This window comes from Pelophylax lessonae, assembly GCF_965119305.1.
Source record: "Pelophylax lessonae genome assembly, chromosome: 6".
Taxonomy (NCBI): Eukaryota; Metazoa; Chordata; class Amphibia; order Anura; family Ranidae; genus Pelophylax; species Pelophylax lessonae.
In genome coordinates, this window is record NC_138773.1 from 182,357,644 (window position 1) to 182,378,968 (window position 21,325).

Genomic DNA, 21,325 nt, shown 5'->3' on the forward strand with positions numbered 1-21,325 from the left:
TGTATATCACTGCTGCCTCAGCACGACTCCCTGATGTGAATCCCAGGGAAAGGAGAAAGCTGGGAGATGGAGATGGCATAGAGAAGCGGGTCCCAGCGGAGATAGGGGCTCACACGGTCCGGTGTGCGGCCGCTTCCTGGACCGGAGCCCACGCTGTGCTACGCTGATGCCCGCTGTGAGCGCCGAGGGATCGCACACTGATGACGTCACCGCTATCAGCACTGTCAGCCGAGTGTGTGTCCGCGGCCGGCGGGGGAATCACCTGAAGGACGGGGAGCTTGGAGGAAGATGCTCGCTCGCTTCTACAGAGCCTCCCGATTGCCACAACGACATGTTTCGCTACATTGGTAGCTTTGTCAAGTTGTGGCAGGAGGCAATCGGGGGCTCTAAGAAGCCAAATGGTGGGTGGGGTAGGCTAATTAGCCAATGAGAAAAAGCCCCACTATATGTTAATGAAACTACAAAGTGCTGATAGAAAAATGAAACAAAAGAAGAAAAATATATGTAATAATTATAATAATAAATGTGAAAAAATATGAAAAAAATATAAAAAAATATATAAAAAAATATATAAAAACAAAAATTATATATATAAAAAAAAAAAAAAAAAAAAAAAAATTTTTGGAAAATGATGAATAAAAAGTTTTAAATCTTATAAATATTAGTGTTGGACATGTTGGAAACACAGAATGCTTCATGGAGGTAGGAGCTTGTTAATACAAACATTGTCATATGTATAAATAAATAATCCACTCAACATACCAAATTGTATACCCATATGATGATATATACATACATAGCCCTTCTACCGTCGTTGACAGACCATAAGGGACATCATAGAGAAATATGTGGCTATCAATATGACCTAGAAATAAAATAATAAATAAATGGGTGTATACCCTAACATAAAAAACTCTCCATGACCACCTGGGTCTTACCGTATTTTATGTTAGGGTATACACCCATTTATTATGGGTGTGTCAACTTATGGTCTGTCAACGACGGTAGAAGGGCTATGTATGTATATATCATCATATGGGTATACAATTTGGTATGTTGAGCGGATTATTTATTTATACATATGACAATGTTTGTATTAACAAGCTCCTACCTCCATGAAGCATTCTGTGTTTCCAACATGTCCAACACTAATATTTATAAGATTTAAAACTTTTTATTCATCATTTTCCAAAAATTTTTTTTTTTTTTTTTTATATATATATAATTTTTGTTTTTATATATTTTTTTATATATTTTTTTATATTTTTTTCATATTTTTTTCACATTTATTATTATAATTATTACATATATTTTTCTTCTTTTGTTTCATTTTTCTATCAGCACTTTGTAGTTTCATTAACATATAGTGGGGCTTTTTCTCATTGGCTAATTTGCCTACCCCACCCACCATTTGGCTTCTTAGAGCCCCCGATTGCCTCCTGCCACAACTTGACAAAGCTACCAATGTAGCGAAACATGTCGTTGTGGCAATCGGGAGGCTCTGTAGAAGCGAGCGAGCATCTTCCTCCAAGCTCCCCGTCCTTCAGGTGATTCCCCCGCCGGCCGCGGACACACACTCGGCTGACAGCGCTGATAGCGGTGACGTCATCAGTGTGCGATCCCTCGGCGCTCACAGCGGGCATCAGCGTAGCACAGCGTGGGCTCCGGTCCAGGAAGCGGCTGCACACCGGACCGTGTGAGCCCCTATCTCCGCTGGGACCCGCTTCTCTATGCCATCTCCATCTGCCAGCTTTCTCCTTTCCCTGGGATTCACATCAGGGAGTCGTGCTGAGGCAGCAGTGATATACAGAGACTTCATGGACTGGTAGGAGGAATCACTCATTTAACACATTGCTTTTTATCTTTGGATTCATGGAATAAACTTTTATTGGATCATTTATCTATGTCTCCTTTGGGGAAATTTTTAGCTATTAACACACCTGAACGCCATCCTTTAATTTCTCCTCATCACATCTACAAGCTAGCCAATACTTAGGATTGGGCGAACAGTGTTTTTATGGATATTTGTGTTTTACATGTTTGCATGATATTTTCAGGAAACTACCTTTTTGAGTAGCGCCAGAACTCTTTGTTTGAGCTATTCATCCATTTCAATGAATGCTGAAGGCACTTGGCAAATGGTTTTGACCCCTGAAAAGCACCTCTAGAGGCAATGCCATAGCTTGAAGGCTCAGTACACATGTGTGCAGTCACAAGGCATGGTTAAAACTACTTCAACCCCTTAGAATGTACCTAAATGTCCCTGGGTTGAAGTGGTTACACCGGATGATGTCTGTTCCTGCAGGCATCAACCTGGTATCAACATTTTTAGCCGGTGATGGACTTTCTTGCAGAAGTGATCTGAACAGCTTTATAGGTGCTCAATCACTTGTTCCCTTCTACAGGGTGCTGAAGGAGCCCATTTCCACTGCTACCCATTGCCTTTACTGGGCTCTCCTGAGCAATCAGGGAGTCCAGTACTGCCTCTGCTTGGTGTCTGTGTGCTCTTAGAGAGGAGTTGTTGTAAGAAACCGTAAGCAATAAGGATTTTGTCACTTACAGTTATGGTTTGATGTTTACAAGTCATTACGGGCTTGTAAAACATCTGCTTAAACCGATCTCGGTTTGATCAGATGCTTTTAAGGGCAGAGGAAAGATCAGGGGGCTTAGAGACCCCAAATATCTCCATTAAAAGGACCTGTCACACTTATTGTTATCACAAGGGTTTTTTTTATCCCTTGTGATAGTAATAAAGTTGATAAAACAAATGAAGGGACAGTGTAAAAAAAGTTTCAAGTATAATAAATATTAACATTTAAAAAAATGTAAAGTGCCCCCATCCAACCATGTTCACACAGAAATGCAAACGCATACGTAAGTCCTGCACATATATGTAAACATTGATTGAACCACACATGTGACGTATCGCTATGAATGGCAGAGCAATAATTATAGCACCCGACCTTCTGTGTATCTCTAAACCTAATTTGTAAAGACTTTTAAATCATTGCCAATGAAGATTTATAAGTACTGTAGTTCCACGGATGTAGGCAATTTTTAAGTGTGATATCTTTTTACTCGGCGTAACATGATTATTTAGAGTTTACCAAAAATTGGCTTTTATGTTGTGTTTGTGTGCACTAAAATGCGTTAAAAATGGTTGTGCAAATATCGTGGGAGATAAAAATTTGCAACAACCACCATTTTATTCTCCAGGATCTCTGCTTTCAAAAAATATATGATGTTGATATTTACATGTGTGAGAGAAATGACAGAATTGGCATGGATGGAAAGTGGTGGCATATGGGCCAGAGTTGGGTAGGGGCCACCCATTTATAGGAGGGGGTTGTAATGCCTGTATGAATCCAGCAGAACAAATAAGTTGAGAGAAAATAGATAGATAGATAGATAGATAGATAGATAGATAGATAGATAGATAGATAGATAGATAGATAGATAGATAGATAGATAGATAGATAGATAGATAGATAGATAGATAGATAGATAGATAGATAGATAGATAGATAGATAGATAGATAGATAGATAGATAGATAGATAGATAGATAGATAGATAGATAGATAGATAGATAGATAGATAGATAGATAGATAGATAGATAGATAGATAGATAGATAGATACTGGTGTTCCTGCTAGTGAGAGCTATAAAGGCTTGATCTGTGTATAAATCTGGTAAATGATGCTCAAAGCTTTAGAAAATAACCTACAGGCACAGCTATAGAATAAATGACTACAGCAGGTTTTAGCTGTTTGCATTTGCTTCCAGTCAACACTGGATGTCAGTGCAGCTTCACAGAACTACTCAAAGTTTATGAGCCCTTGAAAGAACATTTGACAGAAATAGTTTGAAGACACTTTGATGCTAGGACTGAAATCTGTTTCTCTTTATTTATTGTGGATTATCATAAGAGTCATTGTCAGAGTAATGTTTTACAATCAGTTTATTACAGGCAAACTAAACAAAACAACTTGCAACATTTGGAACTTCATTCTTGATTATTTTTTTATATACTGTAGATCCAAAATACGCCTTTTGTATAAGTGCAAAGTTACACATAATGATACTGCTATTGCAATTAGCAAATTATGTTTTATTTTCAAGTACCAGAAATTATTTAACTTTTTTTGCACTGTCAGTATGGTGTTTTAAAACTTCTTAGTGTTTTGGTAATTATTTCATACAGAATTTAAAATGAGCCAGTCTGCTGTCTGTCTATATGGATCACAGCAGTTGTGAAGAATTCATATAAATATAATAGAATGTGCATAAGATGGGAATGTATAATTATTGAAAATAAATTAGATGCATGGAAATTGTGGTGTTCATACATTTGGCCTGTAGAGGTCACTATTAGGAATGAGCTGGTGTTAGTTCTGAATGGGTTTCAGTTCAAGCCCAGAAATCACCCATCATTTCTGGGCCAATAAGCCTTTAGGCAGGTGCAGTTTGTTTCCTCCACTGTGGGTGGCTCTTAACCACAGTGGCTTTGCAGCTAAAGAGGAAGCCAGGAGGAACCTGATTCCTTTATGGTTTCCTGTGTACTAGGTGGGATGCTGTTGCCCCATAAGACTTTGGTAGCCATCTTGGGTCAAGCAGAGCTTATTTAAGGCACTGGCTCATGGGATTGGTGCATTTTTGGGTAGTGCAGGGAAAAGTACCTTGTCTGTTAGGGACAGTACTAGCTATAGGAAAAGGTTCCTGATGAGGAGGGAAAGTGTTGGGTCGCATCTCTCCTGGAGATCTTCCTGATTGGGCATGAGACAGCCAGGTCACATTCTACCCCATTCTAGAGACACTGTCATTCTGGCTGGAGCCCGCTCTTTTCACGTTGCTGTAACCGTGGGTGCACCTGGTTGGGTAGTTATCCACTGGGATTGTTGTTAACTCTTGCTGCATTGCTTCAATACAAGTTTACCTGACTGTGTAATATATTGTTTCGGCACCACGCTACACCCCACCTACAAGCTGTGGGCAGGGAATTTCCTGTTCCACAGCTGACCTATGAGAAATGGCGGGAATTCTTGTGACACATTAATCTAATATAGCCACATGGCCATGTTAGGTCAATACGCGAGGGGGCCTACTTAGGTCAATAATGTAATGAGCTTCATTGAGGAAAAAGACTCTAGTACTTAATAGATGTCCATACCTCTGGACTGTAAAGGCTACTGTTTACAGTTGCTACATGTATAATACTTTCTATGCTTTGTACAAGTTAGTCCCTGTTCCTGTTATTTTGGTTCAGAGTCTACCCTTTTTTTATTATTATATACTATAAAAATACAACAATATATTTATTAGACAATTGTTTGGAGCTTTAAAACCTTAAACATTTTTTGTTTTTGCTGGCATAATGAAAGGAACATCATCATTAAGTACAGGGAAAAAATGTAGTTAATAAATTAATAATTACAGTAGTTCCCAATTTAGATATCTAATGGAGTCACGACATTTGACCTCTTAGCAGGTAGTGACATATTTAACCACTTGCCAACCAGGCCTTTTCTGTAACTTTTTGTTTACAAGTTTAACTTAGTATTTTTTGCTAGGAAATGACTTAGAACCTCCAAACATTATTTATATATATATTTTTAGCAGAGACCCTAGAGAATAAAATGGTGATCCTTACAATACTTTATGTCACACTATATTTGCGCAGCAGTCAAACGCAATTTTTTAGGGAAAGATACACTTTAATGAATTAAAAAAAAAAAAAACAAACAGTAAAGATAGCCCAATTTTTTTGTATAATTGTGAAAGATAATGTTACGCCGAGTAAATAGATACCTAACATGTCATGCTTTAAAATTGCGCACGTTCATGGATGAAGAATTAAGATATAAAACATTCTGCCTTTAAAACCATCTTTAGGCACCACATGACATGAAAGGAATGAAGTAAGTAAAAAATAATAAAATCAAGGTTAACATATAAAGAAAAATAAATTGGTATGGAAACATAAACATAAATTACGTAAAATATTCCAATTATTAAGAATCATAAACTACAGTATTATCAATCTCAGTTTTGCAATGTCCAGAAATTAATACTAATATATAGAAGCAATAACTCAGGATGATGCAGAATTTGTCAATCTCACAGCATCAGAAAAAAATCTGTTTGTCAGCCTGGTTGCTCTAGCCCTGATGCTGTGTAACCTTCGACCTGAAGCAATGAGGACAGCAATAAATAAGCAGGATGGGAATAGTCCCCCATAATATTAAGGGTCATGTTTCTACACCAGCTGTTGTAAATATTATTGATGATGGACAGATTTCTCTAAATTATCCTCTGGGAAGACTTTACATTCTGCTGCAGTGCCTGTTTATCCACAGCAGTGCCATTACCATACCAAACAGTAATGCAAGAAGGAAGCTCTCCACCACACACCTATAAAATGAGATCATTTTCCCCATAAAGCAAATGTGATGAAATCTATGCTGCTCAATGATTTGAAGCAAAGGACCATCTCAATAGCTTTACCCCTGGTGTAGAGAAAACGAGGAGTAGTGCTGGTCTTTCTAAAGTCCACAATAATTTCCATTGTCTTCTTTATGTTAATGGGGAGATTGTGAACTTACATCAGACTTCCTGATTTTCTGCGTCCTGCCTCTAAATTGATGCATGACTATCTTCACAATATGAAGGCTCAGCTACATAGCTGAGCAATTGAAGGTCAACAGCATGTATGGAAAAGGATGAAATATTGTGAACTCCTACCAGACTGGATGGTTATTTGTGGAATAGTCCAGTTTTCATCTGCACAAAATCGAGCTTATTCCAAGTAGTGTCAGTGTATCTATCAGGTTTTGTGGGATAATAGTATTAAAGGTGGAACTAAAAGCCCCAACAATTGATAACAGATCTTTAAAGAGGCAGCGATAAGTGTAAAAGGTGTGGACCTGGAGAAATATACACTACTGTACAAAGTTATAAGTTAAGTTGCTATCTATGGGATAAATAAAGTATTCTGAATCTGAATCTGAAAAATGCTGTAAATTAAGAATGTTTTCAGAAATAGAAGTGCTAATTGTTTATTTTTTATTTTTTATCAAGTAGAATAATAAATAGAAATGTTGGCTCTAAGGCTCCATGTACACGGGACGGTGTTAAAAGTCCCTTTGAATGCTGGAATTTTTAGGACGTTTGAAACGTCCGTTCGGTCGCGTTTGTACCCACGTTTAGCGGGCGTTTAGCGGCGTTTGCGGGCGTTTGTGTTTAGAACCGTTCCTAGAGGTCAAAAAATTTATTCCCCTTTAAAATGGAAAAACGCGAATGCTAAACGCAGGTCATCGCGTTCAGACGCATTCGGATGCGTTCAGACGCGTTCAGACGCGTTCGGACGCGTTTGTGCGTTTGAAACGCCGGGAAACACACGTTCGAACGCAAATAATTGCGTTCTAAAAACAGTCCCTGAACGCAACTGCCTGCAAATGACTGTAAACGACCATGTGTACATGGACAGATAAGATAAAATGTAGATGGGTTCAGGGGCTTCTGAAAAAAACGCCCAACTGCTCCTAAACAGCCATTTCCAGCGTCCCGTGTACATGGAGCCTAAATGACAGCCACCCACAGCCACATCCCTAAATATATTGGAGAACGGAAACAGTCAGGGGTAGTTTATGAGCCATCCAGTCCATGCGGACATAAGAGGCTAGCAAACTATCTTCCTGTGTGAATTGGGATTTTTTTATCAGTTATCAAATTGGAAAGTAAATGAACAGAGGAGAAATGCAAATCAAATCAAAATTTAGTATGACCACCCTTTGTCTTCAAAACAGCATCAATTCTTCTAGGTACACTTACACACAGTTTTTGTAGGAACTCGGACGGTAAGTTAGTTGTTACAAACATCTTGGAGAACTAACCACAGATCTTCTGTGGATGTAGGTTGCTGCAAATCCTTCTGTCTCTTCATGTAAACCTAGACAGACTTGATGTTGAGATCAGGGCTCTGTGGGAGCCAAACCATCACTTCCAAGACGCCTTGTTCTTCTTTATACTGAAGATAGCTCTTAATGACATTGGTTGTATATTTGGGGTTGTTGTCCTGCTGCAAATAAAACGTGGGGCCAATCACACGCCTCCCTGATGGCATGGCATGATGGATACGTTTCTGCCTGTATTTCTCAGCTTTAAGGACACCACTGATTCTGACCAAATCTCCAAAACCATTTGCAGAAATGCAGCCCCAAGCTTGCAAGGAACCTCCACCAGGCTTCATTTTTGCCTACAGATACTCATTATTGTACCACTCCAGCACTTCAGTGAACAAACTGCCTCCTGCTACAGCCAAATATTGCAACTTTTGACTCATCAGTCTGCCATTTTTTACACCCCAGTTTCATATGTTTTGTGTCCCATTAAGGAGATTTCACTACAGTGGTTCTTATACAATACATATGCTTGGTATACTCATTATATCTCCAGTAAAAAAGTATTCATTGTGGGAGTCTAACTAGATTTAGTAAAAATGTGTCAAAATATGAAAAGTCTGGTTGTAAATGGGGGGATAGCTATTTCAGGTAATAGAATATTTATGGAATCCTATCTGACTCGTATATTAAAATGTTGCATTTTGTTTCCCAAAGGGTGCTCGGGGTCCTGCAGGAATTGATGGAGAACCTGGTATCCCTGGACAGCCTGGTGACCCTGGACCTCCTGGACACCCCTCCATTCCAGGGACTCATGTAGGTGAACATTAAACATTGACACCATGTTTGCCATTTTTGTTGTTCATAAAAAGAGAATATACTGTATCTATTAATTGATAAAGTAATACAAGAGGAAAGAAATATGTAAAACATTTTCAGGAAGTTGATGTCTGATGCTGGGAGTTGAGTTCTCCATATTTAAATGCAAACCAAGTCATCCAGAAAAAGTGACCAGTGGTCTGGAGATCCTGCAGCACCGCACAATTTCAGTGTTCCTTGCAGGGTTATTTCCAAGTCATTTCATTGTCATTTTTACTGGACAGCATACAGATGTGGAGACTAATATAATTTATAGCATTTGTAATAAAAAATGAATTAAAGTGGTTATACAGCTTAAACATTTTTTATCCTAATGGCTTCCTTGCATTAAGGGGAAAAAAGTTTAGGTTGTAGTAACCCCCCCCCCCTATACTTACCTGAGCCCTCATTCTTTCCAGCACTGTGCACTTCTGCAGCTCTTCTCTCCTTTAACTTCCTGGTCTCTCAGGCTTTTGCAAGAGCTTTTGGGAGAGGGAGCGGAGGGTGGGGCTGAACCCTGATGTCTGTGTCGAAAGAAGCAGACAGTGAGGCTCAGGAGCAAGCCTGCACAAGTTCCCCTATAGGAAGTGGCTTCCTATGGGGGCACTCCGTGGATGGGAAAGCAGAAGCTCCAATTCCATTGCACAGAGCAGGTAAGTATTTACATTCACAATCACTTTAACATGCTTAATATCATAAATAAAGAATATGTAAACTGAAGAACCAAATTATGATATATTTCAACTCACCATTCTTTATATGTGGTGACCACATTCATTTTTTCTCTGGCTAACTACAATCTCTGCAAGTACAGTGTGTATGCAAATTCCTGTGCATTGAACTGATATCCAAACAATGTTATCAGCATTCCCAGCAATCCTCAGTGAACTGCAATTTATCCCTGCCTTAAGTAAAGGATATTGCAAGAGGAGTGTTTGAATGCAAATTATAAGAACAGGCTACAGTTACAATACAGCTCCACTATAGATACAAAATAGAGAATTAGTGATGTCACCATAGATAGAGTTAGCAGAATGTATTTTTAGTGATATTGATTCCTTCTTACTCTAATTCGAATATATATATATATAGTTCTGTTTTTTTTTTTTTTTTTTACAATGATGGCTGGTAATCAGTATGTTTTCCAACCTGATTAAAAACATGAAAAGAGATAATTTTCTTTTATTTTTTATTACCTTAAGAACTATTTACTAAGCAGTGATTTATATAAGTAAGTAGCCCTCTAGTATTCACCTTTGCTATTAGAATAGATTGTGTTGTGGATATTGGTGGACTGACTACTATTCAAGCTTCAATCTACTGCTTATACTAATTTTCCATATACCACACTGTTTATAATATTCGGAATAGGTTCAAGAACTAGAGGTTGATATAACATGTTAACCAATTTTTACATAATACTGTTTTTGGGTATTATTCATAGCATTATTATTTATGTATTTTTTTAAATAAATGTTTTAATAATGAATAAATATTGTCTTTTTTAACAGCCACTTCAGTCCCAGATGCAAGGAGGCTTTGATGAAAAATCTGGACTTGGTTCCCAGATAGGACTAATGCCGGGTTCATTGGTAAGATTAGCCCAATCAATATTCACAAACATATTTAACCAGGTGACTTTGTTGTCTTCCCTTATATGCCAAAAAGAGAAGAGGTGGATGGCTGGCACTTAGCAATGTGTACTGGAAATACCATTTTATCATAAATAATGTAAAAGGTGTTGCCCTGCTAAACTGATAATAAAAATACCAAAAAATGAATCCCAATACCCGTGTTTCCAAATGTATGAAACATATATTGTGCAAATTGGTGGCGCTCTACCAGTACCTGCAAATAGAGGTGTATCATTAAGGCAAGTGTACTATGCAAATGCAGTGTAAATCAACAATATACAATATGTGAACACAAATTGCTGAATATAAAAGAACATGAAGTAAACTGTATCTTCACAAACATCCAATAATAGACAGTGTTACTTCTTCCAAGCTGATAAACGTCCCACACCATATTGGATAAAAATGTTCTCATAAAACCACTTGTGTCACCACAGTGCACTCAGAACTCTCACCTCTAATCAATAGAAATTGCAACTGTATAATATCATTCAACAAGTTATTTCAGAATTATGGACACTTTCGAGCAAGGGTCTTCAAACTGTGGCCCTCCAGCTTTTCAGGAACTACAATTCCCATCATGCCTAGTCATGTCTGTGAACGTTAGAGTCTTACAATGCCTCATGGGATGTATAGTTCCACAACAGCTGGAAGGCCATAATTTGAGGATCCCTGCTTTAGAGCTTCCTGTCCACTAGGGACTATCCTGCTTTCATGCACAATGCCACCAATATATTTGGGATATGGTCCCTTTAGGAATCCGGACTGCTTATGTGACCATAAATTTCAAAAAAACTTTCATACAGCTTCGATAAAATCGCTGGGTATCACGACTCACTCCCTTTTACGTTAGTACTGGTCCGCGTCTGCCTCTACACGCTCTATTCATTACATCGTGGTCAAGTAGTTTAGCAGCGCAAAATCTTTTACATTATTTATTAATTTTGGTGTGGGAACACATATTAGGTGTTAGCAGCAGCTTTTATTTCATTTGATTTTATTTATTTATTAATTTATAGCATAGCTATAAAGTGGTGGCAAAGGAAACACACATATATTTAGTAATAACTTTTTATCATATTTGGATTGCAAAGTAGAACTACTGGTGATCCTCTTCAGGCTCCAGGAGCCCCTAGAAATAGCTATGACTGGAGTGCATAAGGCAAATGTTTTATCACATCCTGTACTCTCAATGAAGGGAGTTTTACCACCCAGAGACAAGTAATGGCTCTCTGCTTTATCTTCCTTTCTTCTGCTCTGTATTGGAGAGTTCAGTGCCTAGCCACTGGTAGCCTTGATCTTATACAGATTTCAGTCATTATTTTTTATTTTAGAATAAAATTAAAATGAATCTTTAAATTTATATATTCGTTTCTATCTAGATTTTCATTTAACAATATATTTTCCTTTAAAGCCTACAGAAATATCCAAATCTGCTCAAAACCACTTTCCATTTGTTTGGTAACATTTTTCTAAGGTTGAAAATCTTACTATATAAAATGAACATGCATGTGTCTAGAATTGTCCTCTTTTTCAACACAACGAGAAGTAAATAGGAACTTTCTAAGACATTTAAAGTAAAAATCTCATGTTAAAAATGTTACCAAAATAATACTATTACCAAAGGGAAGTCACAGTAATAATCTGGTCAAATAATTACTATTTTTAGTGGGCGAGAGATGCATGTGCATATTTCATAGGCAGATCATTCTGTATCATATTCTGTTTTCTTGTAAATTATGTCATAACTGGGATGGGTCAGGTTGGGGTGCAACATTTCTCTGGCATTCTGTTTTTAGAAAACATTTATGAACATTTTACTTGTTTTACAGGGACAACCTGGACCAAGAGGCCCACAGGGTGCACCTGGCAACCCGGTAAGAAATAAGAGGATAAGAATTAAATGTTGCATTTGTTATTTTTAAATCTTAGCATTAATAAAGAAATATAGTGCACTGAAAAAAAAAAGATCAATCTATGCAAACTATCCCATAGTATACAATACCAAAATTTAATAGCACATTCGTGTTTTGCCTTCCTAGATATCAGTGCATGTATTTGTAAATTAGCGTAGCTGATTTTGACATTACTACGTTCTAACTCTTAATTATGAGATACTCAGTTTTGCAAAAGAAAAAAAAAATGACTGTAAATATAAAATGTTGTCTATTGTTTAAAGTGTATGCCAAGCCAAACTTTTTAAGTTTTAGATAAAGTAGGAAAGGTTAGAACACTGTGGAGTATTGAGCGATTTTACGTCACTTTCTGTGCTGCTGTCAATGGTTTTTACCATACAGGAAGTGAGAGATGGAGACAAATACTTTTTTGTCCATGTTGCTGGGAATTTACTGTCTGGTAAAACCTTGTTAGCAGGGCAAGAAGTGAGGGGGAATTTCTCTAATGGAGACAAAATGGCTTGACATACCGTTCATTTTATACTTTTATCCTAAATTCTGTTAACACAGATTCAAAGCACTTTCAAACCTCAAATGCACACAAAGTCACAAGACATGTACAGGCGGTCCCGGGTTACAAACATCCAGGTTACAGGTCCTACGGAGGGAAACAATAGGAAGTGAGGAGAAATCTACTCCTAAGAAGGGAAATCCACTCCTGTAAGAGTTCTCATGGGAAAAAGCTTTATCACCAATCCTTGTTTCCACAACAACCCAAAATTTTCAAAATACGGTTGTCATGTGGACAAAAAGTGAGGTAAAATCTTCTGAACATGGGTACAGATAGCAAAAGAAATAGTACAGGGGTGTTAAGCCTTCCCTATGCTATCCAAAAAAAACTTAAAGATTATTCTTTTGGCTGGAACTACACTTAACAAATGTACCTGTTTCGACTTACAAACAAATTTGACTTAAGAAAAAAGTCTACAGACACTATCTTGTTCATAACCAGGGGACCGCCTGTATATCAGTCAGTTGCCACACTGCTTTCTAAGGGATCAATCGAACTAGCAGGTAACAAAATATACTTCAAACCAAATATGCCGCATCCAGTTACCTGCTCCTGCCACCTCTCTGCACCCATACACATTTCCATGATAGGTTTGTTTCTCAAGTATTAGATAGTAAGTGCCTGTGCATTTTGAATTATGCAAAGTCTGACTGAAGAAGTGATTTAGTACTGTTGAACTCTCTTAATGAATGATTTAACACACTATTTGCATTAACCTATTTTCTAGGGTGGAATGGGTCCTCCTGGCCCTCCTGGTGAATTAGGTGAACCAGGTGGTATGGTAAGTACTTGCATTCTACACATTCTAAAGTTCTGACTTTTCCTTGACTTTCCAGGCCACTAGAAATTTCAAGAGATCAAAAATGGACCCCTCCCCCCATATTTCTGCCATAACAGAATTAATTTAAATGCTAACCATTATTATGAAGGTTAAGGGCATATTTTAGGGGTTAGGCTATGTAAGAAGTCTGATTAGGAAAAGGTTAAGTTAGGAATAGTTTGAGGTTCAAGACAGCTGGGGAAACTCTTATTGATTACATCACTTGTTGTGCAATTAATTTCTGAAAGATACAATCATTTTAATGAAACATATGTTCTATTAAACAGTTGCTATATTTTTTTGCATGGCTAAAATACATTTCTAAAAGAAAGAAGGGTGAATATTATATAAACTACTAAAATCTCACGGAGATCAGCAAACAGACATTTGTAGTGGTCTGCTTGGCTGTAAGTGTGCTTTAATTGAAACTACAGTATATGTGCTTAATCCTTGTGTCTGTCAGCACAACAATTACTGTTTCAACCAAACATTTTTAGATAAATATCAAGCCTGTAAAATTCAGACTGAGCATATGATGAAAAAATAACAGAAACAAAATGAAAACTGCATATCAAAATAAATGGAACCCTTGCAAGATAAATAAATATATGAATTTTAAATACGCATTTAACAATTAATATGCTTTCAAGATTAATTTAATGTATTCTACATGCAGCTAGTACCAGAATTTGATTTGGTGTCAGCCTCTTGCAAATCTCTGTACAGGGCTGAGAGAGGGAGTGGCAGATCTAGGAGCCAATCAGATGTGCTGTGTGCTGACAAAGTTGGAGAGGGCTTAATTTAGCAAGGTTGGGCTAATCAGTTGGCTATTGCTGCCCCCAATGTTCAATGACAGGCTGGAGGAAGGGAAGTGACCAAATTGTTTTGCACTAGTGAAAAGTCAGGTCATCAAAATTGTGCTCTCTGACAGGTCTTTTAAGGTAAATCTCATGCACATAAGATCTATGTCAAAAAAGTGGTTCCATATCTCAACTATTTATTTAACTGTTTGCCAATCCAGCTTATATATACTGTATATTGTTGTCTGTTGAACTTAACTTTAAGTAGATTACCAGTTGAAGCAATTGTTTAGATATATAAAAGGTTTCAAAATGTAATTACAGTATTCCCAGCATCTATTATATGGGTATGTTCCTTTCTTTCTAAAACGACCACAGGAAGCTTTAAAAAATGTATAATAATAATAATATTTTTTTTTATTATATTTAGGGCTCACCAGGTCCACGTGGCCCTGAAGGTCCTCCGGGAAAACCAGGTGAAGATGTAAGTTTCCTTAATAGATACTTATACTAATAGTACCTTCATAACATGTTTTTAAAAGGATATTGGTTATACAGTACAGCTTCTTATAATGATGCATGTTCTGTTCTGATGTTTCGTTGCAGTAGCATGTACTGCACTCACGTTGACAATCGATCAACAGTGTACCCATACCAGTAATTTTAGCACAGTTTTCTGCATCTATGTCAACGAAAGATAAATTATTCCCAAAGTAATCAATAAGAGATGCAGGGCAAACTCAACACAATCCAAAGAAAATACAAATGCATAGGGGCACATTCTGGAACATATCCACATGGCCAGTATGCACATATACAAAAGCGGTGCTGTGCCAGCATTCACTTAATTTGTATTTGTATTATGCACATTACTCAATGATTACTGCTGTAATAGTGGCCATTGCATACTCCTGCAGCTAACATTCTCTACATGCAACTGAATAGATAAATCATATTAGGAGTATTTAGGTAAAAAAAAAAAAAAAAAACTGTGATATTGTGTACTCCACCTGTGTTACAAAGTTAAAGCGGAGTTCCACCCTGAAAATTTTTTTTTTCTCCGTCCGCTTGCTTTAATTTACCTGAAAAAGAATTGGATAATTAAATTTTTTTTTGTTTCACTTACCTTCTTTTTAATGAAAATATACTTACCTTCCTTCCTCTTCCTCCCTCTGCGGCCACGGCCCACGCCCTCACTTCCTCCTTGCATTGACTCCTGGGAGATGAGCGTCATCGATCCCAGGAGTCGATGCGCCTGCCCCGGCGCTGCTCGTCACTTCCGGTGAAGGCGCGTCATTCTATGCTGAACAGCTTCTGGGCATGCCCAGAAGCTGTGCAGGGATGACGTGCCTGCACCTGAAGTGATGAGCAGGGCATTCTGGGACTCTGATGTCACTGAAGAGGACACCGAAGAGGATGCTCCAGGTTCAGCTGCCCACACCTGAGATGGCAGCGCTAGACAAGACATTTTCAAGGTAAGTATTTCTTCTAAAAGGTAAGTGAAACAGGGGACAGTTCAGAGGCTATCGTTGCTCTCGGGAGTATTTTTATCTAAAAAAAAATTTCTAGGGTGGAACTCCGCTTTAATACATTGTTGTACAGTAGTTAGTCTCAGGAAAAGCATACTGATTACCAGTGTGCATGTGCATCCTTATTCTTCAGTTTACAAACACAGACTAGATGCACAGGTACAACAGGAATGTGTACAGGTGCAACAGTGATGCACAGTTTAGGAGTTATTTCTATGCAAACACTACAAAGAAACAAGAGGTGAAGGAAAAGTTCTGACTTTTTCCGAGCTCTGAAATCTTATCTCAAAATGTATTAGAATGGAAAAAAATGTTGGTTCTTCACAACCTAAGCTGATACTACAATCCGCTGGATAGTGAATCTACAATCGCTACTGCTACAAACAAAACTGGATGTTTATTGCAGTGAATTCATTTTACAGTATATCACAATACTGGCCTGATTGAAGTATCAGAATTTGTAGAAGCAACTGTAATCCCCAATCTCAACATATCAATGGAAAATATACATTTTTGGCTGACCTTTAGTGGGTTTGTTACTGATCTTCTCTAATTTTGATATATTATTTAAAACATTTGTCTTATTTTCGTATAGTTTTAAGTTGACCTAGGGTGGCTATATACTCAACCATTTTCAGTTCTGCAACTTAAATTTCAAATAAGGCTTGAGATAAGTGATTCAGCCATGTAAGACTATTGGATAGTTCCTATTTACCTGCATTATTTTTGTGTTTATATATCTAGCACCTATCCGCATTAGTAGTTGAACCCCTCAGATTGCACCAAGCTCTATTTATCCAGTGGCATAATAAGGAAATGAGGCATGGATACTTACTAGTACCAATCAAAATCAGTATAAATTAAATATCTGCTGTACAGCACTGTGATATTGTTTCAGACTCGACAGGTTCTCTTTAAGCATAATATAAACATATGACAGAATAGAATATATTATGCATATACAGTAAAACCTTGGATTGCGAGCATAATTCATTCCGGGAACATGCTTGTAATCCAAAGCACTCTTACATCAAAGCGAATTTCCCCATAGGAAAAAATGGAAACTCAGATGATTCGTTCCACGACTAATTATTTATAAGTTCTTCAGTTTATATAGTCCAAAAAAAAATATTACTGCAATGTGACAGGTTGTGTAACCATAAAATGTCCATCCACAAATGGCAACCTCCACAAGGGGATTAGAAGCAAAATTCAGCAGGAGCTACAGAGAATAAAAGAGAAGAGAAGCGCCTCTAAGTGTAGCAATATGGTTACATTTAATGAATGTTTAACATTAAGGAACTCACATGGTTGATGATGAAGAGAGGCACATCTAAGTATGCAGGCATCCAGGGTAAAGCTGTCCACATAGACTATCCTCCTCCCCGTGGGCTCTCATCACCGCCAGTCTGTAGTCATGCTTGGTAAGACTACCCTGCATTAGAACAATTTAAAGGTGAGGCTTGAAGCGCTCGTGGAGTGCAGCGTGGAAGGGATGGTGTTGATGGCTGTGCGGAGGATGCTCTATGTGGACAACTTTTCCCCCCAATGCCTGCATACTTAGTTGTGCCTCTTTTAATCATCAACCATGTGAGTTGCTGAATGTTGTATCTTCATTAAATGTAACCATATTGCTACACTTAGAGGCACCTCTCTTCTCTTTTATACTGTGACTTTTATTGTGATATGATGCTACTTGTATATCAAGACATCGCTTGTTTATCAAATCAAAGTTTATAAAAAAATTAGCTTGTCTTGCAAAACGCTCTCAAACCAATTTACTCCCAATCTAAGATGTGTAACAGAATACTGTAACTTGGATTAAGCATTTCAAAAACTTTATCATTTAAAGTGAAAAAAGATTGGGAACATATAAAACATCTGAAAATAGCTTATCTGGTGAGAAACAAACTGCTAGCATCATTGTAAAGCTTAAAATGTTCCAGGGGCGGGTTTTTGACCAAAGATGATGTTTGCTTAATGCAGAATAGCCCCTTTGAGACTTTACTTTATTTTTCTTTGTCCTATTTTATTTTCAGAACAAAAAATCAATGGAATGCTTTGGGTTACTGATGCTAGCTTTTATAATGCTTCAGAATAACATTTTGTTTGTTCCTATGTGTGTACTTTCACGTTACTTTTATATGTAATGCTGTTTTGGCTATAAAAATAAATAAAGTATCATAACCCAACAGAGTGGGGAATACAACTTTCCCATGGGAAGATGGAACAGTTTGAGGGGTTTGCATCTTGGGTGTAGTGCTTAGCAATGTCAGTGTTGTGTTCTCAAGTCAACAGCCAGTGATTGAAGTTTGGAGGTAGCAATGGGCTCAGGCATGTTCAGATCGAGCCCGCCAGAAAGTCGTCACTGCACACCGCCAATCATAGGCAGTGGGGCATTTCCCGACTGGCAGCTGCATATACACACGCTGCCTAAGATTGGCGGTGTGCAGTGCCGGCTTCCTGGCGAGCTCCATCTGAATGCGCCCTAGCCCATCGCTATTTGGAGGTACGTTTTTACGTACCCAGGGTCAGTAAAATGTTTAAAAATGTTCTACTCTACCATAAGCCTGACTTCTATTATCTCATGTATCATCGTTAGCACGATTTTAAATATGAGTTCAGAAATATTGCTTGGGATATACTCATTTTAATCTTTTTTTTAACACTTTAATATATTATTATAAAAAAAAGTTGGGGTTAAATATATTATTATTTTATTTTTTTTCTAGGGAGAGGCGGGTAGGGCCGGACAGACAGGTGAAACAGGATTCCCAGGATCTACTGTAAGTAACTTTTATACTTAATACAACAAATATATACTTTTTTATTTTGCATCAACAGTTCAATTGGGTCTTTCTTTTCATTTTTTGTGATTATTTTCCTGTACAATGCACCAAGGGGTTTATCATAAACTAAGCAAATGTCAATAGAGTTTGAGTGTTTTAATCTTCTGACTCTACCAAACCCTTTTGTTGGTAATATGAGACCTTTTTGTTAAACTCTTTGAAAAAACAGGATTGAGATAGTTAAATACACACACTGCAGGCATTTTCTCTCACCAACCTTTAGAAAACGTGATGTATTGAAATAAAACATCTTAAAACCACCAGAGCTCCAGTATCCCCCCAAAAAATTTCGAGTCAGCAGCTAAAAATACTGTAACTGCTGACATTGAATATAAGGACACTTACCTGTCCAGCGATCTAGTGATGTCCTCACCCGAGCCGATTCTTCAATCGGCTTCAAGTGCATTCACCAACATAGTAAGTAAGGGAAACCGACAGACGGTCACAGCTGGTATCCTACGGCTCATGCGCAAATCGCGCTGTGCATTGTGAATGATCCCATAGTCTTCTGGGACCTGTGAGGTGTCCCAGAAGGCTGTAGGGGAAGATGAGGGACTGAACTTTCAGCTCAGATCGCCACGGGGCATGTGACCAAAAGTAGGACAGCTGTCAAACCAGGTACCCGCTCCCCCCAAAAAGTGCCAAATGTGGCTTTAAGTCATAACAGTAGTACCTCAATCAGAGAGAGAGAGGGGAAAATTTCACAGCACAATCACCACCATGTAAGAAGCTCTCTGAATTCTTGTTTCAGCTTATTACATAGAGCTCAAATTAAGGTAAATTAAGTGGATGCTCTCAAGGCAATTCAAAAAAGCCCTAATGACAAATTTCTGAAGGTATTTCTTTTAAGAACTACCTGTAACTAATTCAGGCAAGCATTTGTGCCAGCATTAATAACATTATCGACACGTGAGGCTAATTCAGGTAGTTCTTACTACTGCCAAATAAAGAACTTGCTGCTAAGGCAGTGACAACTTCATAAATTTTTATCACCAGTTCTCAAATTAGGAAACTGGTGGTAAATAAGACCACCTCTGAGCTGATGTACAGAGGTACGACAGTACTCAAAGTGGGCTCTAAATGTGCTGGGAAGCTGTCATGTATGTGACAGCTTCCAGCACTCAGCTGTATCTCCAGCTCCATTTAGCTGTTTAGTGGGAAATTCCCAAGCCGAAAGCTAAATGTAAACAGGAATACAGATGACATTATTACTGTATGGCGTTGCCCATATTTGGGAAATAAATTGTTACTGGGTAGGTGGAGCCTGATGGGGAGCTGAGAGACAGCGCATGGCAGTGGGTGGATTTGAAAACTGCTATTGGACTAAATTACAGCTAGTAAAAAACTTCTTGGCAATGCGCCTGTCAGTGTAAAGGACATAGTGGCTGGGCAGGGAGAGTGGATAAGAGTGCACTGAGGAAGGAGTGTCCTGCGTTGACACTCCAACTTCAGTGCAGACATAAACAGATTCTTGCTCCCTGATGCACCCCAACTGAAATTCCAAAGGGTGTCTAAATTTCCCCCATCTGTCTTTAGCTTAGCTAAAGTGTATGTTTCTCGTTATTTTTTCAAATATTTACCAATTTGTAAGTATTAATACCTATTCTAAAAAATAAATATTTTGAAATATAAAGGTCTTCAAATTGACTTTACAGAACTTAGATTGTTAGACAGGAAATCAACTGTATATTGGAACATACTGTATCACTTTCACTATGCCACCTTTAAATATAATTTGATATCTGACACATTTCTTGATGCTTTTAGATAATTGTGTATTTAGTAATGCTAATTGCTAATAAAACAAACAAGTAATTTCTGTATGTTAACTGTCCCAAATTAATTTGCATTTTTTTTAAGGGGGCAAGAGGATTTCCTGGTGCTCCTGGGCATCCTGGACTAAAAGGACACAGAGTAAGAAAATGCTGATGATATATATATGTGCAAAATATATTTCTTATAAAAAATAGGTGCTTTTAGGGCTATGGGTACATTTGAAGGATTACATCTTTTTATTTAAAATTTAGAATTTTTGATAAGAATCCATGCTGTATTATCTATGATATATTATTTGTATTTGTTTGCTCATATTATTGGTACATCATTTTTTAGGTTAGAGGGAACTCTAGACTACAGGCATGATTTTGCAAGGGGTATTTGGCTCTGAAATCATCCTGATCTATAATCCTAATCTGGTTCTAAAATAACTGCACCAATCTGAAGCTTTAAGCATAAAATGATACCTAAAAATTGACCCATAGCACATAACCTCTCCATAACACTTAACACTTTTTCCTTAAACTGATTTTAAAACTTAACAGCTAACTTGATCTCTAACTTTTACGTCATCCTGTTAACCCAGAACGTCATCCTGTTAACCCAGAACCTTACCATAAATGGAATCCTGAATTCTTAAGTATAGGGATTTACTCAAATTCCATGCTTGCCATATGGAAACGATGGTAGAAAACA

General features: G+C 37.7%; 1 protein-coding gene across 1 annotated transcript in view; it reads left to right on the forward strand.

Annotated features, from left to right (window-relative positions):
• COL5A2 (collagen type V alpha 2 chain) overlaps window positions 1-21,325 on the forward strand; it is a gene marked incomplete at its 5' end in the record, with an annotated part of 151,068 nt that overhangs the window by 70,459 nt on the left and 59,284 nt on the right. The window contains 7 exons of the mRNA XM_082261749.1: window positions 8,615-8,713; window positions 10,267-10,347; window positions 12,222-12,266; window positions 13,583-13,636; window positions 14,906-14,959; window positions 18,737-18,790; window positions 20,714-20,767. Coding sequence (XP_082117875.1) covers window positions 8,615-8,713; window positions 10,267-10,347; window positions 12,222-12,266; window positions 13,583-13,636; window positions 14,906-14,959; window positions 18,737-18,790; window positions 20,714-20,767 — 441 coding nt within the window. The remainder of the gene's footprint in view (window positions 1-8,614; window positions 8,714-10,266; window positions 10,348-12,221; window positions 12,267-13,582; window positions 13,637-14,905; window positions 14,960-18,736; window positions 18,791-20,713; window positions 20,768-21,325) is intronic.